Source organism: Somniosus microcephalus, chromosome 4, assembly GCF_052327205.1.
Source record: "Somniosus microcephalus isolate GS21.2 chromosome 4, FLI_Smic_1.0, whole genome shotgun sequence".
Taxonomy (NCBI): Eukaryota; Metazoa; Chordata; class Chondrichthyes; order Squaliformes; family Somniosidae; genus Somniosus; species Somniosus microcephalus.
In genome coordinates, this window is record NC_140990.1 from 195610484 (window position 1) to 195635913 (window position 25430).

At 44.4% G+C, this 25430-nt stretch overlaps 1 protein-coding gene across 12 annotated transcripts in view; it reads left to right on the top strand.

The window, feature by feature from the left end:
• Window positions 1–25430, top strand: part of vps8 (VPS8 subunit of CORVET complex) — a 957961-nt gene that overhangs the window by 35114 nt on the left and 897417 nt on the right. For all 12 annotated transcript variants that reach the window (XM_085985671.1, XM_085985669.1, XM_085985662.1 and 9 more), the window contains 6 exons: window positions 456–542; window positions 3627–3694; window positions 5751–5904; window positions 13675–13734; window positions 14271–14378; window positions 22736–22816. In XM_085985671.1, coding sequence (XP_085841797.1) covers window positions 456–542; window positions 3627–3694; window positions 5751–5904; window positions 13675–13734; window positions 14271–14378; window positions 22736–22816 — 558 coding nt within the window. The remainder of the gene's footprint in view (window positions 1–455; window positions 543–3626; window positions 3695–5750; window positions 5905–13674; window positions 13735–14270; window positions 14379–22735; window positions 22817–25430) is intronic.

Below are 25430 nucleotides of genomic sequence, written 5' to 3' on the forward strand. Positions count from 1 at the left end.
TTTGTCCATGTTTGGACCAAGATTGTAATGAGGTCTGGAGCCGAGTGCTCCTGGCAGAAGCCAAACTGAGCATCGGTGAGCAGGTTATTGGTGAGTAAGTGCCGCTTGATAGCACTGTCAACAACTCCTTCCATCACTTTGCTGATGATTGAGAGTTGGTAAGTTAGTTTTATACTTGGTATTCCCTTGAGACAGAGCTCGGTTCAATCTAGCTGACTGTATGATGGAAAGGTTAGGGAAGGTCTTTTGTAAATGTGTAATGGTTTGACTGAATATGGGATGGGGACAATTTACAAAAAAGTGAATTTGAAGTTGGCGTGTAAAAATAGTGCTTGAAAGTGATTTTCATCTTTCAGCTGTAAATCTTGCTGAAATATTTAAGTCAATTTTGAACACAGAATTGACAATACTAGGGCATCTTAGAATCACTTCTTTGTTTTTTTTGCCTCCTGTAGATTACCATGTGGGACTTGGCAAATGGGAAGTTGCTGAGAACAATAACTGATGCTCATCCTCCAGGAACTGCTATCCTGCACATAAAGGTGACTTAGCACTGATAGCTTTCCAGAGGATGGAATAATAAATCTCTTAATTAACTCACGCATGCTGAATTTATTAACTACAATCTGGCATAATATTATTATGGATGAATTTAATACAACTAGAAGCTGATGAAAGCTATTGAGAACTTTCTGAACTTAATTTAGATAGTAAATTCAGCATTGAATCAACTGAATGATTACATCAGAGAATGTAGTAGATTGTGGTTAGAGCTTTTTCAGAATGTTTGTCTTTTGACTGCGTACTTCCACCTCCATAATATCGCCCGACTCCGCCCCTGCCTCAGCTCATCTGCTGCTGAAACCCTCATCCATGCCTTTGTTGCCTCTAGACTTGACTATTCCAACGCACTCCTGGCTGGCCTCCCGCGTTCTAACTTCCGTAAACTTGAGGTCATTCAAAACTCTGCTGCCCATGTCTTAATTTGCACCAAGTCCTCTGTGCTTGCTGACCTACGTTAGCTCCCAGTTAAGCAACACCTCGATTTTTAAATTCTCATCCGTTTTTTTCAAATCCCTCCATGGCCTCGCCCCTCCCTATCTCTATAATTTCCTCCAGCCCCACAACCCTCCGAGATATCTGCACTCCTCTAATTCTGGCCTCTTGAGCATCCCCGATTTTAATCACTCCACCATTGGTGGCCGTGCCTTCAGCTGCCTAGGCCCTAAGCTCTGGAATTCCCTCCCTAAACCTCTCCGCTTTTCTACCTCTATTTCCCCCTTTAAGACGCTCCTTAAAACCTACCTCTTTGACCAAGCTTTTGGTCATCTCCCCTAATATCTCCTTATGTGGCTCGGTGTCAAATATTGTTTGATAACGCTCCTGTGAAGCGCCTTGGGATGTTGTTAAAGACGCTATTTGAATACAAGTTGTTGTTGCTGTTTTAGACTTATTGTTTATTGTTGCATATGGTCCATTTGAAAGTTAGTGGTCCTGTCTATTGAAAGCAAAACAAGCAGTGTGTGCTTCCAGAATGGCTGGTGCACTTTGGCCATAAAATTCGGCTTCAAAAGAAGGGCCTCCACTTCAAGTACCAAATTCAGTCTGGATTGGTTGCAGTTTTGAACACCTTGCTCTCATTTAGAAGGCTGACAATTATCACCATCAAAAGGGAATTGGGATTTATTTAAATTAGATTTGAAATTAGAAGTGGATTAGGAACTAATAAACATAGAGAAGTAAATGTTATTGCTAATCATAGTGAAGAAGGAAATAATTTTCAAGGTAAACAGAGGAATAAAATTATCTTATTCAAAAGTTCAAATAAAGAAAATGGGTTTCAGCAACAAAAACATGTATTTTTATAGAGCCTTGAATGTAAAATCCATTCACTGGTAAAGGTAGGTAGGGGGATAGAAGGTATAAAGGATAGGTATAAAAGTGCATTCATACCAATAACAGGAACAATGGAAATGAACCACAGGTATAGCTAGCTAATAAAAGTATTAATTAACATCTCAGTAACATGGCAGAACAAAAGATGGCATGAGATGTAGTTAAGAGAAGGAGATATCAACTTGCTGTGTTTGGTATGTAGATCCACTTGTGAGGGTTTAGTATTGCTAAAGAGTAGAGCTGATCCAAATATTAGTCTCCAAGAGAAATTAGGATTTTTATTGCAAATATTTTTCAGTGTAATCTGTGACATCTATGGTTTTGTTTTAAACCATGTAGGTTAAGAAAATCACGCCTTGCAGTGTATTTTACTCAGTGGAATTTATACCACTATTTTTCTAAATTTATATGTTGCAAGTATTTCTGGCTACCTAAAGAGGAAGCTTTTTTTATGCCAATGACCCAAGATATTTGATTTAAAATTCCTGTATTTTGACAATAATCCATGATGTATTGTTTAAAATCTGATTTCCTAATTATGCTGACCTGATACAATGTGGCACTGTACTGCCCTATACAAATATATTTCTGTTCTTTCATCAACACAGTAAAAAGCAAATTTCAAAATAATGGTTCTAATTGAACGGTAGCCACTGAAGGGGAATTTGCTATCTAAGTGGAAGGGCAGTACAGTGGATTTTGTCTTTTGGCTGGTATCACAGATGACGACAGCAGCAGGAAAACAAACCCACCAGAGAGCTGGATTTTGTTCATTTGCTTTTTTGATTCTCCTTGTTTACAGTGGAAGATATGAGTTGAATCATGTCGAATAGGCTCCTGTTTGCTGCTATAGATAAGGTGTTGCTCCTATAAATGAAATGTAACAATACAATCCTTCATTCTAATTTTTCCCTTTAATTCCTTTGGAAGAGACCAGCATTGCCACCTTTTGCCAAGTTCAAAACCAACTGGGGTGGAGGGGGTGTAGGATAGGAGCACGGCAGAGGGTAGGATCAAGGCTCATGCTCCAACATTTTTCTTTGCTGCTAATGAAAATTAATTTTAAACTTGAACAAACAAGTCCCTTCTCTGTCCATATTGGTAAGACATAGATGTAAGTGGAAAAAATGCACCACTTCTGTTTTTTTTAAAGACAGATATTGGTGTCTGGTTTTCATTTTAGAAATTTCCCAATAGTGCACTGAAAAATTATACTATGGATTAAAATGGGATAGATGGCAACTATGGGAGTTAAGAGTTGTCTGTTTTTTCTGGTTACTGCAGGTAGAAAACTGCAATATCAGCATAAGGGTTTATAATTGGAACATTTCTTAAGTTGGTAACAGTGGGAGGTGCAGGGGTGGGGGTTCTGTACGTTACAAAATCATCAGGAGCTTTGACAGGAAGGTAACAGTTTTAGGGGAGATACAGATCACTTTGGTTCCTATGTTGCAACCAGTTGCCGAAACCCTGTTCACATTATATGGTGATAAAAGGCTATTAATAATCCTTTTGAGACCATTAATGGCTGACAGTAAATCAGTGAACACTTTAATCTACAGAGAAGATAGCATTATTAAATGCTATGAAAAGGATTTTGAAGCAAATATCTTGTGTATTAAATATAAGCCGTTTGTAGCCTGAAAATGTGTTTTGAAGTAGGATATATGGAACAAAATTGGTATGTTAATTTTCTTTGCAACAGATATGAATTGTTCTTTTTCTTGCAGTTCACTGATGATCCAACTGCAGCCATTTGCAATGATAGTGGAGGCTCAGTGTTTGAACTCGCCTTCAAGTAAGATGTATTTCTGTATGAACATTATACATGAGGGAAAGTAATCTCTTAACCGGAGAAGATCTTCATAAGCATCTCCTACATTATCCTATACTTACTGCATGCCTATTGCTGATTAAACATCAGTTTCAGATGAGCTTTACTGCAAGAAGTACTAAATGCACAAGATTAAGTATGCCAGTTGGTCTAAATATTTTTAATTGCATCTCTTCAATATGCATGCCATCATAGAAAATGAATACATACCGTTTTGAATGCTATTATAAGACCAAGGACACAAGATTCTTAGTTTTTAATTTATTTGCATCTTTAATGAATGTGTTCAAGCTTCCTTTTATTTTCTCCTTGTGTGCCCTAGTTGTGCTTTCCTGCAGGCAAGTTTCTGCCGGTGTTGGTTTTGAACTAGCAGCCAGGTGGCCCATGAGAGCAGCCTGTTCATCATAGAAACATAGAAAAATAGGAACAGGAGTAGGCCCTTCGAGCCTGCTCCGCCATTCAATATGATCATGGCTGATCCTCTATCTCAATACCATATTCCTGCTCTCTCCCCATACCCCTTGATGCCTTTTGTGTCTAGAAATCTATCTATCTCCTCCTTAAATATATTCAGTAACTTGGCCTCCACAGCCTTCTGTGGTAGAGAATTCCACAGGTTCACCACCCTCTGAGTGAAGAAATTTCTCCTCATCTCAGTCCTAAATGTGTTACCCCGTATCTTGAGACTGTGATCCCTCGTTCTAGACCCCCCATCAATGCTGCCCCCCTGGACTAGGGACCATGGTGATTCCCTTCCTGCACCTGATCACAATTAGAGACCTTTGTTGAAAAATGAGCATATGTGGATGTTGGGCAAATTCGGGATCAGGCTTAACCGTGTTTCTCCCCACCATCAATTGGCTTACTGGCACATGGAGGAGGGCTGCCAGTGCCTGTGGTATTCTACAGCATCATGTATTACCTTCAAAAGAGGAAGTGAAAGTTGGAGGGAGACATCTTTAGAACGTGCAGCAAATGCTTCTTTTAAGCTCCGCTTTTCAGCATGATACTGTAAATTGGAAAAATTGTTTGGTCTATGGCTGATTATAATTTAATTTAAACATTTGTATTGTCAGTGATTTAAACTAAACTTAAAAAAAAAAAAAAATGATTTTCTTACATTTAAATGCAACTTCTCAGTTAAGATCATACTGTATTGTTTGAAGTTTTTGCTTTTGTCGCAGTGTGCTCCACCTTAACATTGCTAGTCAGCTGGGGAACTCCAGCACCAGAATAGGAGAGTTTGCGTTGTCTGACTGCCCCATGTGTGTTACCACTGAGCAAAATGTCTGACTCGGATCTAAAATGCTGAATGAAAGAGGGGAAATAGAAATGGGAGGGGTGACGTTAGAAAGCATGGAAAGATATAAGGAACTCAGTCCATCAGTCTGGTTCCTTCTATAAGCCATGCCGCACCTACCCCATTGTGGACTTCACGCCACCCATGTGGAGGGAATTCTGCCTAAATAACCCCGTCCTGGTCTCCAGAGATAATCAAGCAGCACCCAAGGACATTTATCTGTCCCCATACCCTCACTGTTCAACTTGGGCAGACTGTCCTCCACAGATTATGTGCACCCCTGACCCCAGTAACCCAAAGATGATCAGAATGGAAGGCAAACAAATGTTACCTAATACACAGCACTTCTTGCATGTAAATATTACAATGCATAGTGATGTATAAACCAATGCACTATTTTTTAAAATTAAGCTTCAAAAGATCACATCTTAGTGAAAATCAACATTTTCCTTAGCAAAATGATTGCTTTTATTGCGGCTATATTTTGATTATGATATTACTGTAAAACTATTATAGTTCATTTAGGGATTCTTTTAAGTTGAAGTTAAAAGTTCTGATATTGGAAAAACTTTACAATGGTTCGCTGGTTTTAAAAAAAAAAAAAAAATCTTGAATCTTTTATAATCTAATGGTAGATTTAAATAAAAACATTGCTGTTGCTTTAACACGCAGATGGAGGATGTTCTATATCTGAATTTTGTTTTGTAATTTTTATCACAGGAGAGTCATGGGAGTGAGAACATGCGAGTCCCGCTGTTTGTTTAGTGGAGCTAAAGGTGAAGTTTGCTGTATTGAACCTTTACTTGTAAAGTCGGAGCTGAGAGATCATCCAATTACACAATATGCACTACTGGCGATGGCTTCTTTAACCAAGGTATAAATATAATCATTTTTGAGTGATACAAATCTCCTCTTTTATTTTAGCATATTTCTTCTTTCTAGTCTCCTAAGCTGTGCTGACAAGGAAGGTGGCTATGTACTTGAACCCAGTGCCATCTACAGCTGACTACCAGAAGATCCACAGGGGTGGCCAGTGATAACTGTCCCTCTGATTTCAACTCCTGCTTCTCTGCTCCTAGACCTCATTCATACTCAACTTAGGATCTCTCCACCAGCGAGCTAAATGTGTGAATTTTATTTTATGCTTCATTCGTAAAGGTTAAAGTTAGGAATTACAAGGATGGCTGCTGTGGAAAATGGAATTGCAAAATTATGTGTGCTCTTCTGAGGTTGGGACAGGTCCGGGAGAAGCAGAGTCATCTAATCAGTGCTGTACTCAGCCTGGAACACTTGGTTGGACAGTGCAGTTACCCTGCATCTAAGTAGTACTTGATGGGCCTTCAATAACCACAAAACTAGAAGTTATAGACTTAAACAAGTTGGCTTTTAATCACTAAGATCAGAGCTAACATCTCAACACGCCGACTGGTTCACAGGAATGAGTCCTACAGATCCTGGGATCTTTATGTAAGAGAAGTCAGGGGCGGAGCCAAGAGCCAAGACCTGGAACCTCCCAGGTTAGTCGGGAAAGAGGAAGTGAAACTATACACAGTGGGGGAGGGTAATATACATGAGTGCAAAACGAATACAGGACCAAGACAAACAGATTTCATTACAGTACTGTATTTCAGGGGCGTACAATATGGTGCGCAAACCAGACCCAGTCTGTGAGCTTCCATTATTCGTCACTCAAAGCCTCAGCGGTTATTTTCTATTTGCGTGCTCGTGTACGTGGACTTCTTCTGTTGGTTTCAGCTTTTTGAGCTTCCTAGACCTGGAGGACTGGAAAAGCTGTTCTCGTATTGGTGGATTAAACCGCAAACCCAAGGAAGCCCAACCAGCAGCAGAAGAAGTGCCAACTCCGCCAATGAATGATGGTGGGGATCTCAAAGGAGAATATTGCAGAGGCAAAGGTGACAGCAGAGAAGATCTTGGAGGCAGTAGGAGTGAGCAGAGATAAAGGTGAAAGATTATATCGGAGAAGATCATGGAGACAATAGTGAAATGGTGGTGAAGTTCACACAAAAAGCAGCAGCAATGTGCAGAGCTGGAGCAAACTACTTTGGGCAATGTAGACGTTGAATGGCAGTGGGACATAGCACTGGCCTAGCAGTGGATGTCAGTAGAGCAGGTCAGGAAGTTCAAAGCAACAGTTGAAACCAGGATACAAAGCAAGAGGAGCACTAACTAGCCAAAAGGGTGAACGAGGAACAGGCAGACGGCCAGTTTTGCATGCCTTTGTTACCTGCAGACTCTCGTACTCCAATGCTCCCATGACTGGCCCCTCATCCTCCACCCTCAAAAACCTTCAACTTGTCCAAACCTCTATCGCATGTATCCGGTCCTGCACTAAGCCCCACTTGTCCATCATCCCTATCTTTGCTGACCTACGTTGACTCTTGTCACCCAGTATTTAAAATTTAAAACTTTCATTCTCATCTTTAAATCCTCATGGCCTCACCCAACCTGACCTTTGCTGTATTTCTAGCTTTCTATCTCCCTGAACACTCTGTTGGTCCCATCATTGGTGGCAGAATCCTCAGCTGTTTGAATATTAAGCTGAATTTTCCCTCCCTCAAACCTCTCCATTTCTCTGTCCTTTTTAAAACCTCTTCAGAACCCATCTCTTTAATGAAATGCTTAGTCATCCCTCCTAATGTCTCACTTTCTGGCTCGGTCTCCAATTTTCTTTATTCTTATTGGTGAACTGCCTTGGGACTGTTTAACATTAAAGATGCCATATAAATGCAAATTGTATGAGAATTTCAATCTTTATGGTTGTTTGTGAAGAACACCCCAGTGTTGCCGACAATTAACTCCTGTGATTTTTGGAAGTATTTTGTTTAAATGCATGTGACTCACACAAGGAAATTTTAAAATGTAGGTTTCATATGCAGTCCACTCATTAATTATGGCACATGGATCTGGAGCCCTGCTCCAAAACATTAGACACTTGCTGTAGCTGACCTACATTACAACAGTAACTGCACTTTAAAAAGTACTTCATTGGCTGTAAAGCGCGTTGGGACATCTGGTGTTCGTGAAAGGTGCTATATAAATGCAAGTCTGTCTTTCTAGAGTGCTTGAAGCTGACAAAAGTGGAAAGATATTCGGTTCCCAGGATTAACATCTGTTACCCTGGTCTGCACAAATTAAAAATGCCATCTAAAGTTAGAAACTTAAAAAAAATGCCAGCAATTTCTGGTGTTTTAGTTAAGTTTCAAAATAGTTACTGAGCAAATAGTAATTGTAGAACAAGTTGAAACAAAATGATCAGACTTCGAACTCCTTTGTAATGCGTGGGCAGTGCAGGGACTATGGAACTGCTGACTTTACACTCAGTTGAATATTCAGTAAGTGAATTGTTAAGTGATGCAAATGGTTACCAGGCTGATTTGTAGAGCATTGACAGGTGGTTTAAAATGAACAAGACCTGTGGGTTGCTGTGATCAGTGACCTGGTTGCCTGGGCAGCAACTGATGTTTGTGCTAAGACATCACTCGACATACAAAAATATATTAAAAGATTAAGTGAATGGGGAAAAACTGGCAAATGGATTTCAATATCGGCAAGTGTAAGGTCATCCACTTCGGATCTAAAAAGGATCAGAGTACTTTCTAAATGGTGAAAAGCTAGAAGCGGTGGAGGTCCAAAGAGACTTAGGGGTCCATGTACATAGATCGTTAAAATGTCATGGACAGGTACAGAAAATAATTTAAAAGGTTAATGGAATGCTGGCCTTTCTGTCTAGAGGACGAGACTACAAGGGGTTAAAAGTCCTGCTACAGCTTTACAAAGCCCGGGGTGATTATTTTTGGTTTTGACTCCATCTGCGCCCATTTGGTATTGCGCATGTGCACTCGATCCGGTCGAGCATGTGCACTCGATCTGGTCGTACATGTGCAGTGCCAAATGGTGCGGCGGCTGTGGCCTGCACTGGCACGCTTTCCTTGGCTCCGTGCGGAGAAGGTCAGGGGTTTGAATGGGGTGGGGGGCGGGGGGCGGGGGGAGAGAGGACAGGAGATTGAAGAGGAGTGAGGAGAGGAGATCGAAGAGGAGAGCGGATAGAAGGAGGATGGATGGGGGATGATCAGGAACTGGGAGGTGAGGAGAGTAGGTCAGGAACTCTGGGTGGGAGGTTAGGAACTCGGGGAGTGAAGGTTAGGAACTAGTTGGAGGAGGAGCATGGTGAGAACAGAGGGTAGGGGGGAACAACCTGATCCAAGTCTAAAGGGGGGTGTGGGGGATGAGAGCAAGAACGTGATCCAGGTGGGAAAATAGATCACAACCATCCTCTCAAGGGCAACTAAGGATGGCCAATAAATAAATACATTTTTAAAAATGAGAGGTTATTCTGTGCTGGTCCTACAACATGCAAAAATTACATTTATGTGTTCTTTGCCGGACTCGACTATTCCAATGTTCTCCTGGCCACACTCCCATCTTCCACCCTCAATGAACTTGAGCTCATCCAAAAATCTGCTGGATGTATCCTAACACGCAGCAAGTCCCATTCACCCATCACCCCAGACCTACATTGGCTTCATCAACAACGTTCCCGCTAAGGTGCGCGGTCGCGCAGCTGTCTGGAGGTTCTGCGCAGGCCGCATATCGGCTTTTGAATGGTAGATTTTGAGCATATGCAAAATTTTGAATGGACCGCGCATCCAAAAAAAAATTTGTGGGAACATTGTCTACCAACACCTTGATTTTAAAATTCTTAAAATCCCTCCATGGCCTCACCCTTTCCTATCTGAACTCGGCAGTGTGAGCGCTGTGAGTGCTCCTAACCTGGGAGGGTGATCCCTGTTTGTTCTCTGAAAGCATTAGTGTTAGCACTGTGAGCTCTGGAGCCTGCCTGTCACAATGAATGGATCAAATTGCACGTTGCAAAGATTTTGATTACTCCAGCAGGCAAGATCAAATTACACATTTGAGACAAATTGTTGGTGTGTCTTGTCCTCCAAGGGGACCAATCAGAAATCTGGTCTTGTCCTCCAAGCAGACCAATCAGAAATTTGGGTCGCGAACTTACCTGAAGAGGCGCATTGGGGGCAGGACTGCTGCCTTCCGGGCTCCAGTTCCGCCCCAGCGACATCAGATGCTATTTTGCGTCAATTGGCCTTGTTAAGCCCGCCCTGCGGGCTTGCTGGCCAATTAAGAAAAAGCTGTGTCAGATGACGTCAGTTGATGTGTCATCTGCCGGTTTTCTTAAAGGGGTTACCCTCATTTTTGTTTGACATGATTTTTCAGTGTTTGACAACATTGAGGTGCTGCAGACACTGACAATCACTGTACAAAGGTGAGCCCTTGCACCCAGGCTCTCCAGTGACTCCCTCCTTAGTATAAAACAGATGGCAGCTGCAGGTGAGGTTACAGAACCGATCTGTCACTGGTGAGCCGGGACTACACAAACACTTCAAATCTTACTACCTACAGAAAAGTCTAAAAACATTAAAAATTATTTTCCCAGCATTTCCTTACCTCTGAAACTCACCATTGGATCCTTCACACCACTTCTGCAGCTGTCATCAATGAAGAAACATTACAGTAGACTCACAACACGCTGCACTTACCTGGCGTGGAGTCCGGATGTCGGGAAGCCCGCAGTTGACCTGGCAAAATAGGAAAAGCTTCTTAACTACCTGTTAACAAGCAGTTAAGTGGCTATAATCCTGTTCCTGCCGCTAGGAATCGGGTCCCTGCGCAGATTGGGGACCCGACTCCCGGGAAGATTGTTTGGAGGCGGGTTGGAAGCGGGTTCGGGACCCGCTGCCAATCTTTTTGATTTTGCCAGCAGTCCCGCCTCCAAACCCAACCCCTGAGCGCCGGCAAAATCGAGCCCTTGGTGTTGCAAATAGACATGACCTATAAAGCTCTGGTTAGACCACACCTACAGTGCTGTGTTGAATTCTGGGCACCACACCTTAGGAAGGATATATTGGCCTTGGAGGGAGTGCAGCGCAGATTTGCTAAAATCATACCTGGATGCCAAGGGCTAAATTACAAGGAGAAATTACACAAACCAGGTTTGCATTGCCTGGAATTTAAAAGATTAAGGGGTGATTGGATCGAAGTTTTCAAGATATTAAAGGGAACTGATAGGGTAGATAGAGAGAAACTATTTCCGCTGGTTGGGGAGCCTAGGACTAGGGGACATAGGCTAAAAATTAGAGCCAGGCCTTTCAGGAGTGAAGTTTGGAAACACTTTGACATGCAAAGGCTGGTAGAAGTTTGGAATTCTACCAGCCTTTGCATGTTGAAGTGTTTCCAAACAGTTGATGCTGGGTCAATTGTTAATTTTAAATCTGAGATTAATAGATTTCTGTTAACCAAAGATATTAAGGGATATGGGGCAAAGGCTGGTATATAGAGTTAGGTCACAGATCAGCCATGATCTCATTGAATGTCGTAACAGGCTCGAAGGGCTCAATGGCCTACTCCTGTTCCTACTAGTTCCCTTGCTTACATTCTGTGACCGTGTCATTCAAAACTCAGTGGCCATTGGCTGAAAATCAAAACTGGTATTGCGTTACTGGGGTGTGTTCACAACTCTCAGGAAATCTTTTTTCCCTTTACCCTGTTGGTCTTACAGGAAATCGGGGACTGGAAAGCCTTATTTTTGTTAAGTAGATTTTCAAGTTAATTTAACTACAGGAAACTTTGTGCTATCCGGCACCGACAGGACCGAGCTGTTGCCGTTCCCTCAAAACTGCTGGACACTCCAGCTCTAATGTTGAAGCATACGGAGGTTTTCATCTCCGTATCTGACAACAAACACTGTTGCTTAGCAACAGCTTCTAAAGAGTCGGCTGCAGCTGCAAGCATCTCTAGCTGAAGCTGTTGCTATAGCTACAGACCTTGCAGTGCCTGACTGGGGAAAAAAAAAGCAACAAAAAGAAAAAAAACGGCTCCTGATTTTTGCCGGTGGCTCGAGCTTGCCGGACATTTAGCCTCCGGATAACACAAAGTTTCCTGTACTGAGGAAAAGGTTTCACAAAACTCACTGGGATGAAATATAACACGTGGTTGTATGTGTTTCATTGATAACATGTCTTGGTCAGTATTTATCCTTTAATCAACGTCACTATCTGGTCATTAACACATTGCTGCTTGTGGGAACTTGCTCTGCGCAAATTGGCTGCTGTGTTTCCCACATTACAACAGTGACTATAATTGAAAAGTACTTCATTAGCTGTAAAGCGCTTTGGGACGTTCTGAGGTTGTGAAAGGCACTATAGAAATTGAAGTCTTTGTTTTCTTTATTATTAAGAGACCACAGGGGAAAAATTTGGTTGGTTAGCGCCTCTAGGGGCACTAGGAACTTGGCGCCCGAGCGCGGCGATTTTAGCACCGTTTGTGAAATTGATCAGTAGTTTTGCGGCGGCGCTAAACACTACCGCCATGATCTCCTGCGCCCGCAGATTGTGACGTCAGTCGAGCATGCAACGCCCCGGTATCGCCCCAGACCGGAAATTGAGTCGCGCCCTCTGCCTTAGCGCCTGCCGTTAGGAGCGACAGGTAGAGGGGACATTTTCACGTCAGGAAGGGGCTGGGGGTGCGTTTATTTAAAGGCGGCGCTTCCTGCTTTTTCTTGTCGGCAAAATTTTTAGTACACGCAGGTTGAGGGGGAGAGAGACGTCTGGAGAGCTTTAACGCTGTCCTAAGGAGTTTGGTCCTCAGCAACACTTTTGAGATTCCTAAGCGCTGAGCTCTCTCCCTGGGCCTATCCATTAGTGGTTCCAACATAATTGCTTTAGAGGTCTTTCCAGGCTGAGATTCAACGCTGCAATGAGCAGGGTGTGGCTGACCAGCAAGATGGCCCCTCCCCTTTAAAAACTGGATGGCGTTAGCCTGTCTGGCTTCCATGGTAACTGACATTGCCTGAGCTTCGGTAACGTTCTGAGGTAACGCCTCGCTCCCCAACGTTAGCGCTTTGAGAGGTGTGTAGCGCTTGATTTAGTGCTCAAATCACTCCCAGGGGCGACAGAGGCGAATTTTGCAGTCGGAGGCGATAATTAGCGCTGGATGCTAAACTTTGCACCCGGCCGATATTAGCGCCCCAAAATGGGCAATACTGAATTTTCCCCCCACGTTGTTTGCAGCATTTCAATGCATCTTCACACTCACAAAAGGAGTCACCCAACAGACTGTCATAAGGGTGAGGTTTTATACTGCTTCTGCAGAAATATTTTTTACTGGTCAGACCTGCAACATTTGCAAAAGTGAGTGCTGGCTCGCATGGAAGGTGCAATACTGATAATGCTCTTGGAAGAGTGGACTGTTCCCGAGAAGTATGTGAACCCGTGCCGAAAAATATCCATAAAGAACAGCAACACATCAGCAGTGATCATTGATAGTAATGATGCTGTTCTTTATAGGGAAAGCTTGAGTTGCATGAGGAACAAGTGTAGGTGAAATTGATCATTAATATCCACAGATATAAATTAGCTGGGCCTGGATGTGGGAAGAGAACAAATTTGTGTTAGGAAGCATCATTGGAGCTTTTACATATCTTATTCAGGTAGGTCCTTAATTTTTGTGAACCCTGGTTATGTATATTTAAATATAGTAACTGGGAGTGATTTTTTTTTTTTTTTTTTAAGAACATCGAGCAACTTGCCATCATTGTTTTGTTTTTAAGGTTTTGGTCATTGGATTGAAACCCTCATTGAAAGTTTGGCTAACATTTCCATATGGAAGGGTAAGTGTGTTTTCATGTAAGCTTTTTGTGTGCTTCCTCCAATGGAATCTTCCCATACCACAATTAGAAGAATAGGGAACCTGTTCTGCCAAAACTCAGAGACGCATAAGAGCAGCACAGGCAATGATAGCTCTTAATTTTTCTTGTTTATTTTTCCATTTCTTAGAACACCCTGTACCTGGCCTCTGTTCAACAGTATCCCTCTGACCAGAATAGTTGAGGTCAGGAACTGATGGAATTAATACAAATCCTCTTCCTGTCACTCTATGCCATGCTGCACTCATTCTTCAACAAACTGGGCATTGTGTTGCCTGTTTACATTATGACTTCAGAAATTGCATGATCAGCCTTTATCATCTTTGCAATAAACTAATGTAATATGGTTGAGCATGGTTATTTAACAGGATTGATTATAGTGTAGAAGAATGAAATATTTTCCTCACTGTGACAGAGTTACTGAATACCTGCCTGATCAGATCACTAGACTAAGTTGTGTGATAATTTCTTTTTTCTGCTTCTGTTTCTGATTGTTCCAGACAAATCCAGCGAGTGTGCCACTTTTATCTTGGCAATTTGTTGCAGTGCAGAGTGCAGTAACTCCCATGCTGGCCTTTTGTAGAGGAGCTGCCATCCATTTCCTTCTGGTAAGTTTACCAGTACCTCGCTTGAATTTACATTTGCAGTGAGTTACTTCGGAAAAAGGATTTATTTATCCCCGAAAATCAATTGCCAGTAATACTCTACATTAGAAATTCATTGGCATCGCAATAAATTTTAAATGCTTTAATTTTAACTAATGTTGAAAGTTCCATTCTTTTCTTTTAGACAGTGGATCTGCTTGGATTCACCCTGTGTTCCAATCATGTGCTCTGTAAGAGAGAGTACGTAGCCTCAGTACCAAAGGAATGCTATTTTTCCTCAAAACCTGATGTGATTTCTTGGGCTTTCATTTCCTCGGTACCTATAGGAAAATGAGGCACTAAAAACATTATTGTGCTGGATTGTGCATCTGCAAGCCCTCAGCACCTGATGATTAAATTCTCAATCAACTGAAACCTGTTCCAATTTTCTCCTTTGCTATGCAGAAGGTAGTGACTGGGTGTGGGTTATGGGCAGCTCATTATACAAAGGATATTAGTGCAATGGAAAGACTACAGCAAAGATTCACTAGAATGGTACCAAGAATGAGCGGTAATCGTGATGAATAAAGACTTGAAAAATTGGATCTTTTTTAATGGAATAAAGAAGGTTGAAGTGGGGCAGGGGGCAACTTCGAGGTTTGCAAAAATCTGAGGTTTTGAGAGGTTAAGTAGTTAAAGATTATTTCCACTGGTTGGTTAATTGATGATGGGGATAGACTCGGGATTAACACTAGGAGAACAAAGAGGGAAGTCAGAAGAAATTTTCACACGTGGGATGCTTTACCATAAGTAGTTATTGTGGCAGAAACTATAACATAGTTTAGAAGGGAATTCGATTAGCATTTGCAAAGGAAGAATAAAAGTACCGGGAAAGGAGAAGGAACTGGGATTGGACTGGGCAGCTAGTACAGTATTTTCAATGGTTTCAAAGACATTAATAACCGTTTAGTACCTCACCCAAAAATTCATACTTCATGTGTGAGTTTGAAGGGATATTTACTAGTCCTAGCCCCTTTGGGGCTATCCCGGATCAGGCGTATTTCTCAGACGTTCACTTTCAACTAAAGTTTGAGGTAGCCGAATCCTAAAGACGCTTAATCAGGTCTAAAGGTCCGGCTATCTCTCCCTAAAGGAAAGGAACAACCCGAGAATGTTACCATCCTCCAGATAGCACTTTTAATAAGTTTAGCTAGACTGCAACGTCCCGGATATTATGAGGGTCCGGAGAACTTCAGAATTCTGTAACTCTTCACTAAAGAGTGTACAGAGATTGGGTTCGCAAGTTATTGCTACAGAAGACTTATGTGAGAATTCTAAAAATATATAGAGATTTATTAAAAGAACTGACATGCAATTTACAGTTGGTGAATCAGTCAATTGCAACGTTAACAGTTCTAAAAGAGAAAAAATACAACCTGATTATTAACAGAGAATCTTACTTTTAAATCTTAACTTCGCTACAGTATTATAGTTCTTAGAGTTTTCTATACAGGATATCCATCAATATCAAATACCTTTGATCCCCGAGGTACAAAGAGTTGGAGACCACAGAGTCGCCTCTGTGGTCGAGAATCGCCTTGCCCGATTAATGCGAGTCTGATATCCCATTTGAGACTTCAATATTTATACCCTTTGACAGTTGTATTTCCTTTAAAGTTTCTGCTGATGCAAGTCAATTACCCCTATTCATCTTTCTACCGACCTCTGCAATTCTTACTGCTACATCAGCTTGTAATATTCCAGAACCTTGTCTCATCTCCAGGTGTTCTGGGTTCACCATATAAAATGCTGTGAAGGGCAGGTGTCCCGTATTTTATGTCATCTTTACGAGGGCAGATGTTCCTTATCTTATGTGCCATCTTTACGAAGTTTAAATTAGAACACCTTATCCAGGGTTGATGCGCTATCAACAATACCAAAGACTACGAGATGGACTTAAATGAAGTAGGCTTTTATTGACTAAGAACTAGAGCATGCCTCTGCTAGTGAATCCATCCTAAGAGCTCTCGGGGGAAGGGTGGTGAGTCACCTTTATACCCGGGCTTAGGGGTGGAGCCAGGGGCTGAGACATGCCTGGACTTGTACAGGGTTAACAGTGGTTTACCACACAGGCATGTACAGGTTAACAGTGGTTTACCACATTCACCCCTCGTTTAAAAAAAGAGTCCGGCGGGGTGAAGTGTTTCAAAAGTTCGTATACGAAAGTCTCTCCGGGGGTCTTGTCTGCCGTAATGATCTTCGTGGTGCCGGTTGCGGCGGTTCTTTGCCCGCGGCCGCTTCTCGCGTGGGACGGAGCACTGGCGTGTCGTCCTCTCGGGGTAGGGATGGCACCGGCATGTCGTCAGTTCGTGGTAGACACCCCGGTGGTGCGTCGTGGATAGTGGTGGTGGGTGGAGGTAGTGGATGGTGATCGATGGTGTTTCGGGTGGTACCTGAGGGTGCGAGGTCTCGAATTGAGACTGTGTCCTCCCGCCCGTCAGGATACGCCACGTAGGCGTACTGTGGGTTGGCGTGGAGGAGGTGAACCTTTTCGACCAGGGGGTCCGTCTTATGGCTCCTCACGTGTTTCCTGAGCAGGACGGGTCCCGGAGACGTCAGCCATGGCGGTAGTGATGTCCCCGAGGTGGATTTCCTGGGGAAGACCAACATCTTCTCGTGAGGGGTGGCGTTTGTGGCAGTACAGAGCAGTGATCGTATGGAGTGGAGCGCATCGGGGAGGACATCTTGCCAGCGGGAGATTGGGAGGCCCTTGGATTTTAGGGCGAGCATGGCGGTCTTCCACACCGTTGCGTTCTCCCTCTCTACCTGTCCGTTACCCCGGGGGTTGTAGCTGGTAGTCCTGCTCGTGGCTATGCCCTTCTCGAGCAGGTACTGGCGCAGCTCGTCGCTCATGAACGACGAGCCCCTGTCGCTGTGGATGTAATTGGGGAAGCCAAATATGGCGAACAGGTCGTGGAGGTACCTGATGACTGTGGCGCTGGTCATGTCCGGGCAGGGGATGGCGAAGGGGAAACGGGAGTACTCGTCAATAATATTGAGGAAGTACGTGTTGCGGTCAGAGGAGGGAAGGGGCCCCTTGAAATCGACGCTGAGACATTCGAAGGGGCGGGTGGCTTTAATCAGGTGTGCCCTGTCTGGCCTGTAAAAATGCGGTTTGCATTCGGCGCAGACCTGGCAGTTCCTGGTCATGGTCCTGACCTCGATGGAGTAAGGCAGGTTGCGAGCTTTAATAAAGTGGAAGAACCTGGTGACCCCCGGGTGGCAGAGATCATTGTGGAGGGCCCGTAGCCTATCGACTTGTGCGTTGGCACATGTCCCACGGGATAGGGCGTCTGGGGGCTCATTAAGTTTCCCGGGCCGGTATAAGATATCGTAGTTGTAGGTGGATAACTCGATCCTCCACCGCAATATCTTATCATTTTTGATTTTCCCCCTTTGTCTGTTGTTAAACATAAATGCTACTGACCGTTGGTCAGTGAGCAGGGTGAAACGTTTACCGGCCAGGTAATGTCTCCAGTGCCGTACAGCCTCCACTATCGCCTGGGCCTCCTTCTCGACTGAGGAGTGTCGAATTTCGGGGCCCTGGAGGGTCCGTGAAAAGAAGGCCACGGGTCTCCCCGCCTGGTTAAGGGTTGCGGCTAGGGCGAAGTCGGATGCATCGCTCTCCACTTGGAAAGGGATGGACTGATCCACTGCGTGCATTGTGGCCTTCGCAATGTCCTCTTTTTTATGAGGGTGAAGGCCGCACGGGCCTCTGCCGTCAGGGGGAAGGAGGTTGACTTGATGAGGGGCCGGGCTTTGTCCGCATAGTTGGGCACCCACTGGGCGTAGTAAGAGAAGAACCCTAGGCATCTCTTCAGGGCTTTTAGACAGTGGGGGGGGGTAGTTCCAGGAGGGGGCGCATTCGGACGGGGTCGGGGCCGATGACTCCGTTTTCCACCACGCAGCCGAGAATAGCGAGGCGCGCGGTGCGGAACATACATTTTTCTCTGTTGTATGTCAGATTCAGCCGTTGGGCCGTACGGAGGAATTTTTCTAGGTTGGCATCGTGGTCCTGCCGGTCATGGCCGCAGATGGTGACGTTGTCTAGATAGGGGAAGGTGGCCTGCAGCGCGTTCTGGTCAACCATCCGGTCCATCTCCCTTTGGAAGACCGAGACCCCGTTGGTGACGCCGAAGGGGACTCTGAGGAAGTGATAGAGGCGACCGTCAGCCTCGAAGGCCGTGTACTGGCGGTCCTCAGGCCTGATGGGGAGCTGGTGGTATGCCGACTTCAGATCAATCGTCGAGAATACCCGGTATTGTGCTATCTGGTTGACCATGTCAGATATGCGGGGAAGTGGGTATGCGTCTAATTGCGTGTATCGATTGATCGTCTGGCTGTAATCAATAACCAGGCGCTGTTTTTCGCCGGTCTTTACTACCACCACTTGGGCTCGCCATGGGCTGGTGCTGCCCTCGATAATCCCTTCCCTCAGGAGTCTTTGTACTTCTGATTTAATAAAGCTCCTATCCCCGGCACTGTACCGCCTGCTTTTAGTAGCAATTGGCTTGCAGTCTTTGGCGAGGTTAGCGAACAACGGGGGGGGGGGGGGGGTTTGACCTTCAGGGTGGACAGGCTGCATACTTTGCGCGGCGCCGTGTTTAAATTCTGCTGGCTGCAGACTGTAAGTGGGGGCAGGGGCCTGCCATATGCCATCGTGACGCGCTCCAGATGGCACTGGAAGTCTAATCCTAGCAGTACGGGAGCGCAGAGCTGTGGCAGGACGAGGAATTTAAACTCTCTGTACTCCACGCCGTTCACTGTCAGAGTCGCTACACAGTAGCCGCCGACGTCCGCCGTATGGGACTTTGAGGCCATAAAGACCTGGTGGCGTGTGCACAAGGGAGTAGCGTCGCACCGTGTCGGGGTGGATGAAGCTCCCCGTGCTTCCGCAGTCGAAAAGGCAATTTGTGGCATGGCCATTTACCTTTACGTTCATCATGGACCTGGCTAGTTGATGGGGCCTAGATTGGTCCAGGGTGATGGAGGCCATCGTCGAGGTCGGTGGGTCGCTGTAGTATTTGCCCGCGCCGAGGGCCTGGTCCCGAGATGGTGTCCAAGATGGCGGCTCCCCCTCGGCTGGTGGTGTCCAAAATGGCGGCCCGCACGGCTCACACGTGGTTGGTGGGGTCCAAAATGGCGGCCTGTACGGTTCACACGCGGCGCTGCTGGAATTGGGGGTCGATTTCGCCTTGCACACTCTCGCGTAGTGGCCTTTCTTGCCGCATTTGGAGCAGGTCGCGTCCTTTGCTGGGCATTGCAGTCTGGGGTGCTTGGCCTGGCCGCCGAAGTAGCATTTCTGGCCTCTGGTCATTGCAGCTGTAGTTGGGCTGCTGGCGGCTTGTGGCCTTACCGGGTCCCAAGATGGCTGCTCCCGTGGCATCCACGTGGCCATCTGGTCAGGGGGGTAGGCGTCCATGTTCTGGAGGGCCACGTCTAACGAGTTAGCGAGGGCCACCGTCTTCTGCAGGTCGAGCCCCCTCTGTTCCAGCAGCCTCTGCCGAGTATAGTTGGACCTGATGCCGGCTACGTAGGCGTCTCGGATCAGGTCTTCCATGCATTCCTTGGCCGTCACCGCTTTGCAATTACAGTCCCGGCCAAGGACTCTCAGTGTCAGTAAATATTCAGCTCCCGATTCCCCGGGGCGCTGTTTTCGGGTAGCCAGGAGGTGTCTGGCGTAGACCTCGTTAACAGGCCTCACGTATTGTTCCTTTAGCGTCGCGATGGCGGCCGCGTAAGTAGTGGCGTCTCGGATGATTGAGTAGACTCGGTGGCTCACCCGTGAGTTCAAGACAAGCCGTTTCGCGTCATCTGTAGTGACAGTAGTGCTGGAGGCCTCCAGGAAGGCTTCGAAACAGCTCAGCCAGTGTTCAAAGTTATTGGCTGCATCTGCTGCTTGAGGATCCAGGTCTAAACGTTCCGGCTTCAAGATTTGCTCCATGTTGAAAATTAGTCAATAAAATTGATGCGCTATCAACAATACCAAAGACTACGAGATGGACTTAAATGAAGTAGGCTTTTATTGACTAAGAACTAGAGCATGCCTCTGCTAGTGAATCCATCCTAAGAGCTCTCGGGGGAAGGGTGGTGAGTCACCTTTATACCCGGGCTTAGGGGTGGAGCCAGGGGCTGAAACATGCCTGGACTTGTACAGGGTTAACAGTGGTTTACCACACAGGCATGTACAGGTTAACAGTGGTTTACCACAAGGGTGAACCATTGCTTTTGTTCCCAAAGGTCAGCCTGTCGGAGCCATGCACCATAAGGTTATTTATTCAGGGTCAACAACTGTCTTATCTCAATAGCCAGAATTCTTTCATAGCTATTTCACAGTTAGGTTTCTAAATTCCCAAACCCAGTTTATGTTTTAAAGAATTTATAAGGTAGAGTTCCTTATAGAGTATATTCCTTCACAAGTTGGCATACTAATCAGCTTTGGAGGTTGGGGTTTATATTCCAGCTCAATCCTAGAACATAAGAACATAAGAATTCAGAGCAGGAGTAGGCCATACAGCCCTTCGAGCCTGCTCCGCCATTCAATAAGATCATGGCTGATCTTCGAACTCCACTTTCCTGCCCAATCCCCATATCCCTTGATTCCCCTAGAGCCCAAAAATCTATCTGTCTCAGCCTTGAATATACTCAACGACTCGGCATCCACAGCCCTTTCGGGTAGAGAATTCTAAAGATTCACAACCCTCTGAGGGAAGAAATTCCTCCTCATCTCAGTCTTAAATGGCCTACCCCTTCTCCTGAGACTATGCCCCCTAGTTCTAAACTCTCCAGCTAGGGGAAACAACCCCTCCGCATCTACCCTGTCAATCCCCCTCAGAACCTCATATGTTTCAATGAGATCACCTCTCATTCTTTTAAACTCCAATCTACTCAATCTCTCCTCATAGGACAACCCTCTCATCCCAGGGATCAATCTAGTGATCTTTCGTTGCACTGCCTCTAAGGCATTTATGCCCTTTCTCAGATAAGGAGACCAAAACGGCACTATACTCTAGTTGTCTCACCAAAGCCCTGTACAATTGTAGTAAGAGTTCCTTACTCTTGTACTCCAACCCCCTTGCAATAAAGGCCAACATGCCATTTGCCTTCCTAATTGCTTACTGTACCCTGCATGCTAACTTTGTGTTTCCTGTACGAGGACACCTAAATCTTTCTGAACACCAACATTTAATAGTTTCTCATCATTTTTTTTCTATTCTTCCTACCAAAGTGAATAACCTGACATTTCCCCACATTATACTCCATCTGCCACCTTATTGCCTGCTCACTTAACCTGTCTCTATCCCTTTGCAGGCTCTTTGTGTCCTCCTCCCAGCTTACTTTCCCACCTAGCTTTGTATCATCAGCAAACTTGGATACATTGCACTCAGTCCCTTCATCTAAGTCATTAATCTAGATTATAAATAGCTGAGGCCCATGCACTGATCGTTGTGGCACCCCACTAGTTACAGCCTGCCAATCCTGTTGTTGCTTGACATCGCCACATGAGTATGTTTCAGGAGGAGTCAATGGATAATAATTAGGGGTGGAGCTCTTTCTGATATTCCTCCTTCCCCACACAGCCCAGGGGATGCTGAGATAGATTGTGATCAACTAACCGATCAGAGATTGAAACTGGAACCTTTTTGGTCCTTGCAATTCAACACGCTGCCATTGGGGATGATTCCCTTTAATCCCTGTGCGCAGAAATATTGTAAGCGAATGTGGCAAGATTTCCTATGGTTTGTATTTCTAGCAACATTTTTAGTGACCAAGCACTCAGAGCAGCTTTCAAAAATATTTCATCAGATTTTCTCGAATCTTGTAGGATTTGCTCTCTTCCATCAACACTGTTGGCTCCTTTTGATGAATTATAAATTGCATCTGCAAAATAAGAATGAGAGTTCTGCTGTATTTAGACTTGTAACTACTGTCAACACAAAATCTGACCCAATAAAATCAAACTTGTATACACTTACGTTAAGATGTAATAATAGTAACATAATACTTGATTCTGTGATCCCATTGAGGAGCTGCAGCCATAGGGCGCGTAGGACGTAGATAGGGCTACAACGTTATAGCCTCTGATGTACCACTGAAACTGCATTCTCATGCTGTGGAATTTGGTACCCACACAAATTGGCCTTGGTGTGCTGCAGAATTTTTGGGACCCTGTCACTGTTCATGCAGGCAAACATTTTGTTTGTGCTCATATCTGTTTGTGTTGAATATTCTCATCGATGTTTTGACGTGTGTGTGTGTACAGTAACAGCCTGTCTGCAACAGTAATTTGTTCGATGATTATTTTTTTGTAATCTTTACAGGTGAAGAAAGATGATTCTGGAGCTATACACGTTAGCAAGCAGAAACAGCTGCACCTGCACTATGATCTCATCAATTTAACAGTACGTTTTGATTTTATAATTGTGTGCGCATTTGTCATTAAATTATCCTATTCTGTGTTGGCTGTATGCAATTCCTTACCTTGCAGTGATGCTCGAGAGGAAGTTTTTTTTTAATAACTCCTGTGTTTTTCTTGGTCTCCAACTGTTTGCTTGCCATTGCGAAGCAAAAATTAAAAATAAACACTTAAAAAAAACCTTTAGCGAGTCAGAAAACCTACACGGAGGTCAATCTAAGGGATCTGCGTGGGTTTACATGCCCTCACCATGTCTGCTTCCATGGAGCTCTGTTCTTATTTATGAATTCTTTCTAAACTAGCTGAGCTGTAAAGGTACGTGCCACTTATGGTGATTACACTAGAGAGCCACCTTAGCCTTCAATAACCTTTTGCCTTTGACCTTATGAAACCATCAGACACCCTGTTGTAATACAGATAGGGGCCAGACAAAGTCTTTTCCCTAGATTCTTTATAAAAGTTTTTCCAGTCTTTGACCAAGCTGCCTGCGGAATATTAGAGAAACTGGAAAAGGGGCATTGCCACACAGAAAAATCATTCAGGAATTTTTTTCCACTACTTTATAAATAATATTCATTACTGTGATGTAATTTAGATTACTGAAGTATTTTATTGCTGACACTTGCTATCCTTATGGTCAATGGAATCTGGGGTCTTTCCTTCACCAAAACCATGCCTGTCACCATTCAAATGTACCTGTTTCCCAGGCAAAGCAGGACCTGTGAAGGATATTTGTGTAGATGTTGGTGTACTGGACTGACCAATCCATCCTACCAAAGTGGATAGTGTGGATCTGATGAGGGGAGTTGGCACTTGCAAGAAATATTGCAATTCTGCCTGGATCTTTTCTTAGAATCATAGAATGATACAGTACAGAAGGAGGCCATTCGGCTCATTGTGCCTGTGCCAGCTCTTTGGTAGAGCTATCCAATTAATCCCATTCCCCTGCTCCTTCTCCATAGCCCCTTGTAATTTTTTCCCCCTTCAAGTATTTATACAGTTCTCTTTTGAAATTTATTACTGAATCTGTTTCCACCACCCTTTCAGGCAGTACGTTCCAGATCACAACAACTCACTGTGTGGGGGAAAAAAAAATGTTTACTCATGTCGCCTCTGGTTCTTTTGTCAATCACCTTAAATCTGTGTCCTCTGGTTACCGATCCTTCTGCCACTGGAAACAGTTTCTCTTTATTTACTCTATTAAAACCATTCATGATTTTGAAAACCTCTATCAAATCTTCTCTTAACCTTCTCTGCTTTAAGGAGAATAACCCCAGCTTCTCTAGTCTCTCCACAAAACTGAAGTCCCTCATCCCTGTTACCATTCTCGTAAATCTCCTCTGCACCCTCGCCAAGTTCTTGACATTCTTCCCAGGACCCTAGGAAGTACAGAGGGTCAGAGGGACCTTGGTGTACATGTACATAGATCCCTGAAGGCAGCGGAGCAGGTAGATAAGGTGGTTAAAAAGGCATATGGGATACTTGCCTTCATTAGCCGTGGCATAGAATATAAGAGCAGGGAGGTTATGATGGAACTGTACAAAACGCTGGTGAGGCCACAGCTGGAGTACTGTGTGCAGTTCTGGTCGCCTCACTATAGGAAGGATGTGATTGCTTTGGAGAGGGTGCAGAGAAGATTCACCAGGATGTTACCTGGGATGGAGCGCCTCAGCTATGAAGAGAGGCTGGACAGGCTGGAGTTGTTTTCCTTGGAGCAGAGAAGGCTGAGGGGGGACCTGATTGAGGTGTACAAAATAATGAGGGGCATAGATAGGGTAGATAAAGAGGAACTTTTCCCCTTAGTGGGGGGGTCAATAACAAGGGGGCATAGATTCAGGGTAAGGGGCAGGAGATTTAGAGGGGATTTGAGGAGGAACTTTTTCACCCAGAGGGTGGTTGGAATGTGGAACTCAATGCCTGAAAGGGTGGTGGAGGCAGGAACCCTCACAACATTCAAGAAGCATTTGGATGAGCACTTGAAATGCCATTGCATACAAGGCTATGGACCAAATGCTGGAAAATGGGATTAGACTGGACAGGGATGGATGGGCGGCGCAGACACGATGGGCCGAAGGGCCTCTTTCTGTGCTGTAAAACTCTATGACTCTAACTCTATGACTCTTCCTAAAGTGTGATGCCCAGAATTGAACACAATGCTCCAGCTGAGGCTTAACAAGTATTTTATAAAGGTTTAACATAAGTTCCTTGCTTTTGTACTCTATTCCTCTATTAATAAAGCCAATGATCCCATTTACTTTTTTAACAGCCTTCTCAACTTGTTCTGCCACCTTCAAAGATTTGTGTACATACACCCCCAGGTCTCTCTCTTCCTGCACCCTGTTTAAAATTATACCATTTAGTTTATATTGCCTCTCCTCAGTCTTCCTACCAAAATGTATCACTTCACACTTCTCTGCATTAAATTTCATCTGCCATGTGTCTGCCCATTTCACCAGTCTGTCTGTCCTCCTGAAGTCTCTTACTATTCTCCTCATTGTTTACTGCATTTCCGAGTTTCATATCATCTGCAGACTTTGAAATTATGCCCTGTATACCCAAGTCCAGTTCATTAATATATATAAAAAAGAGCAGTGGTCCTA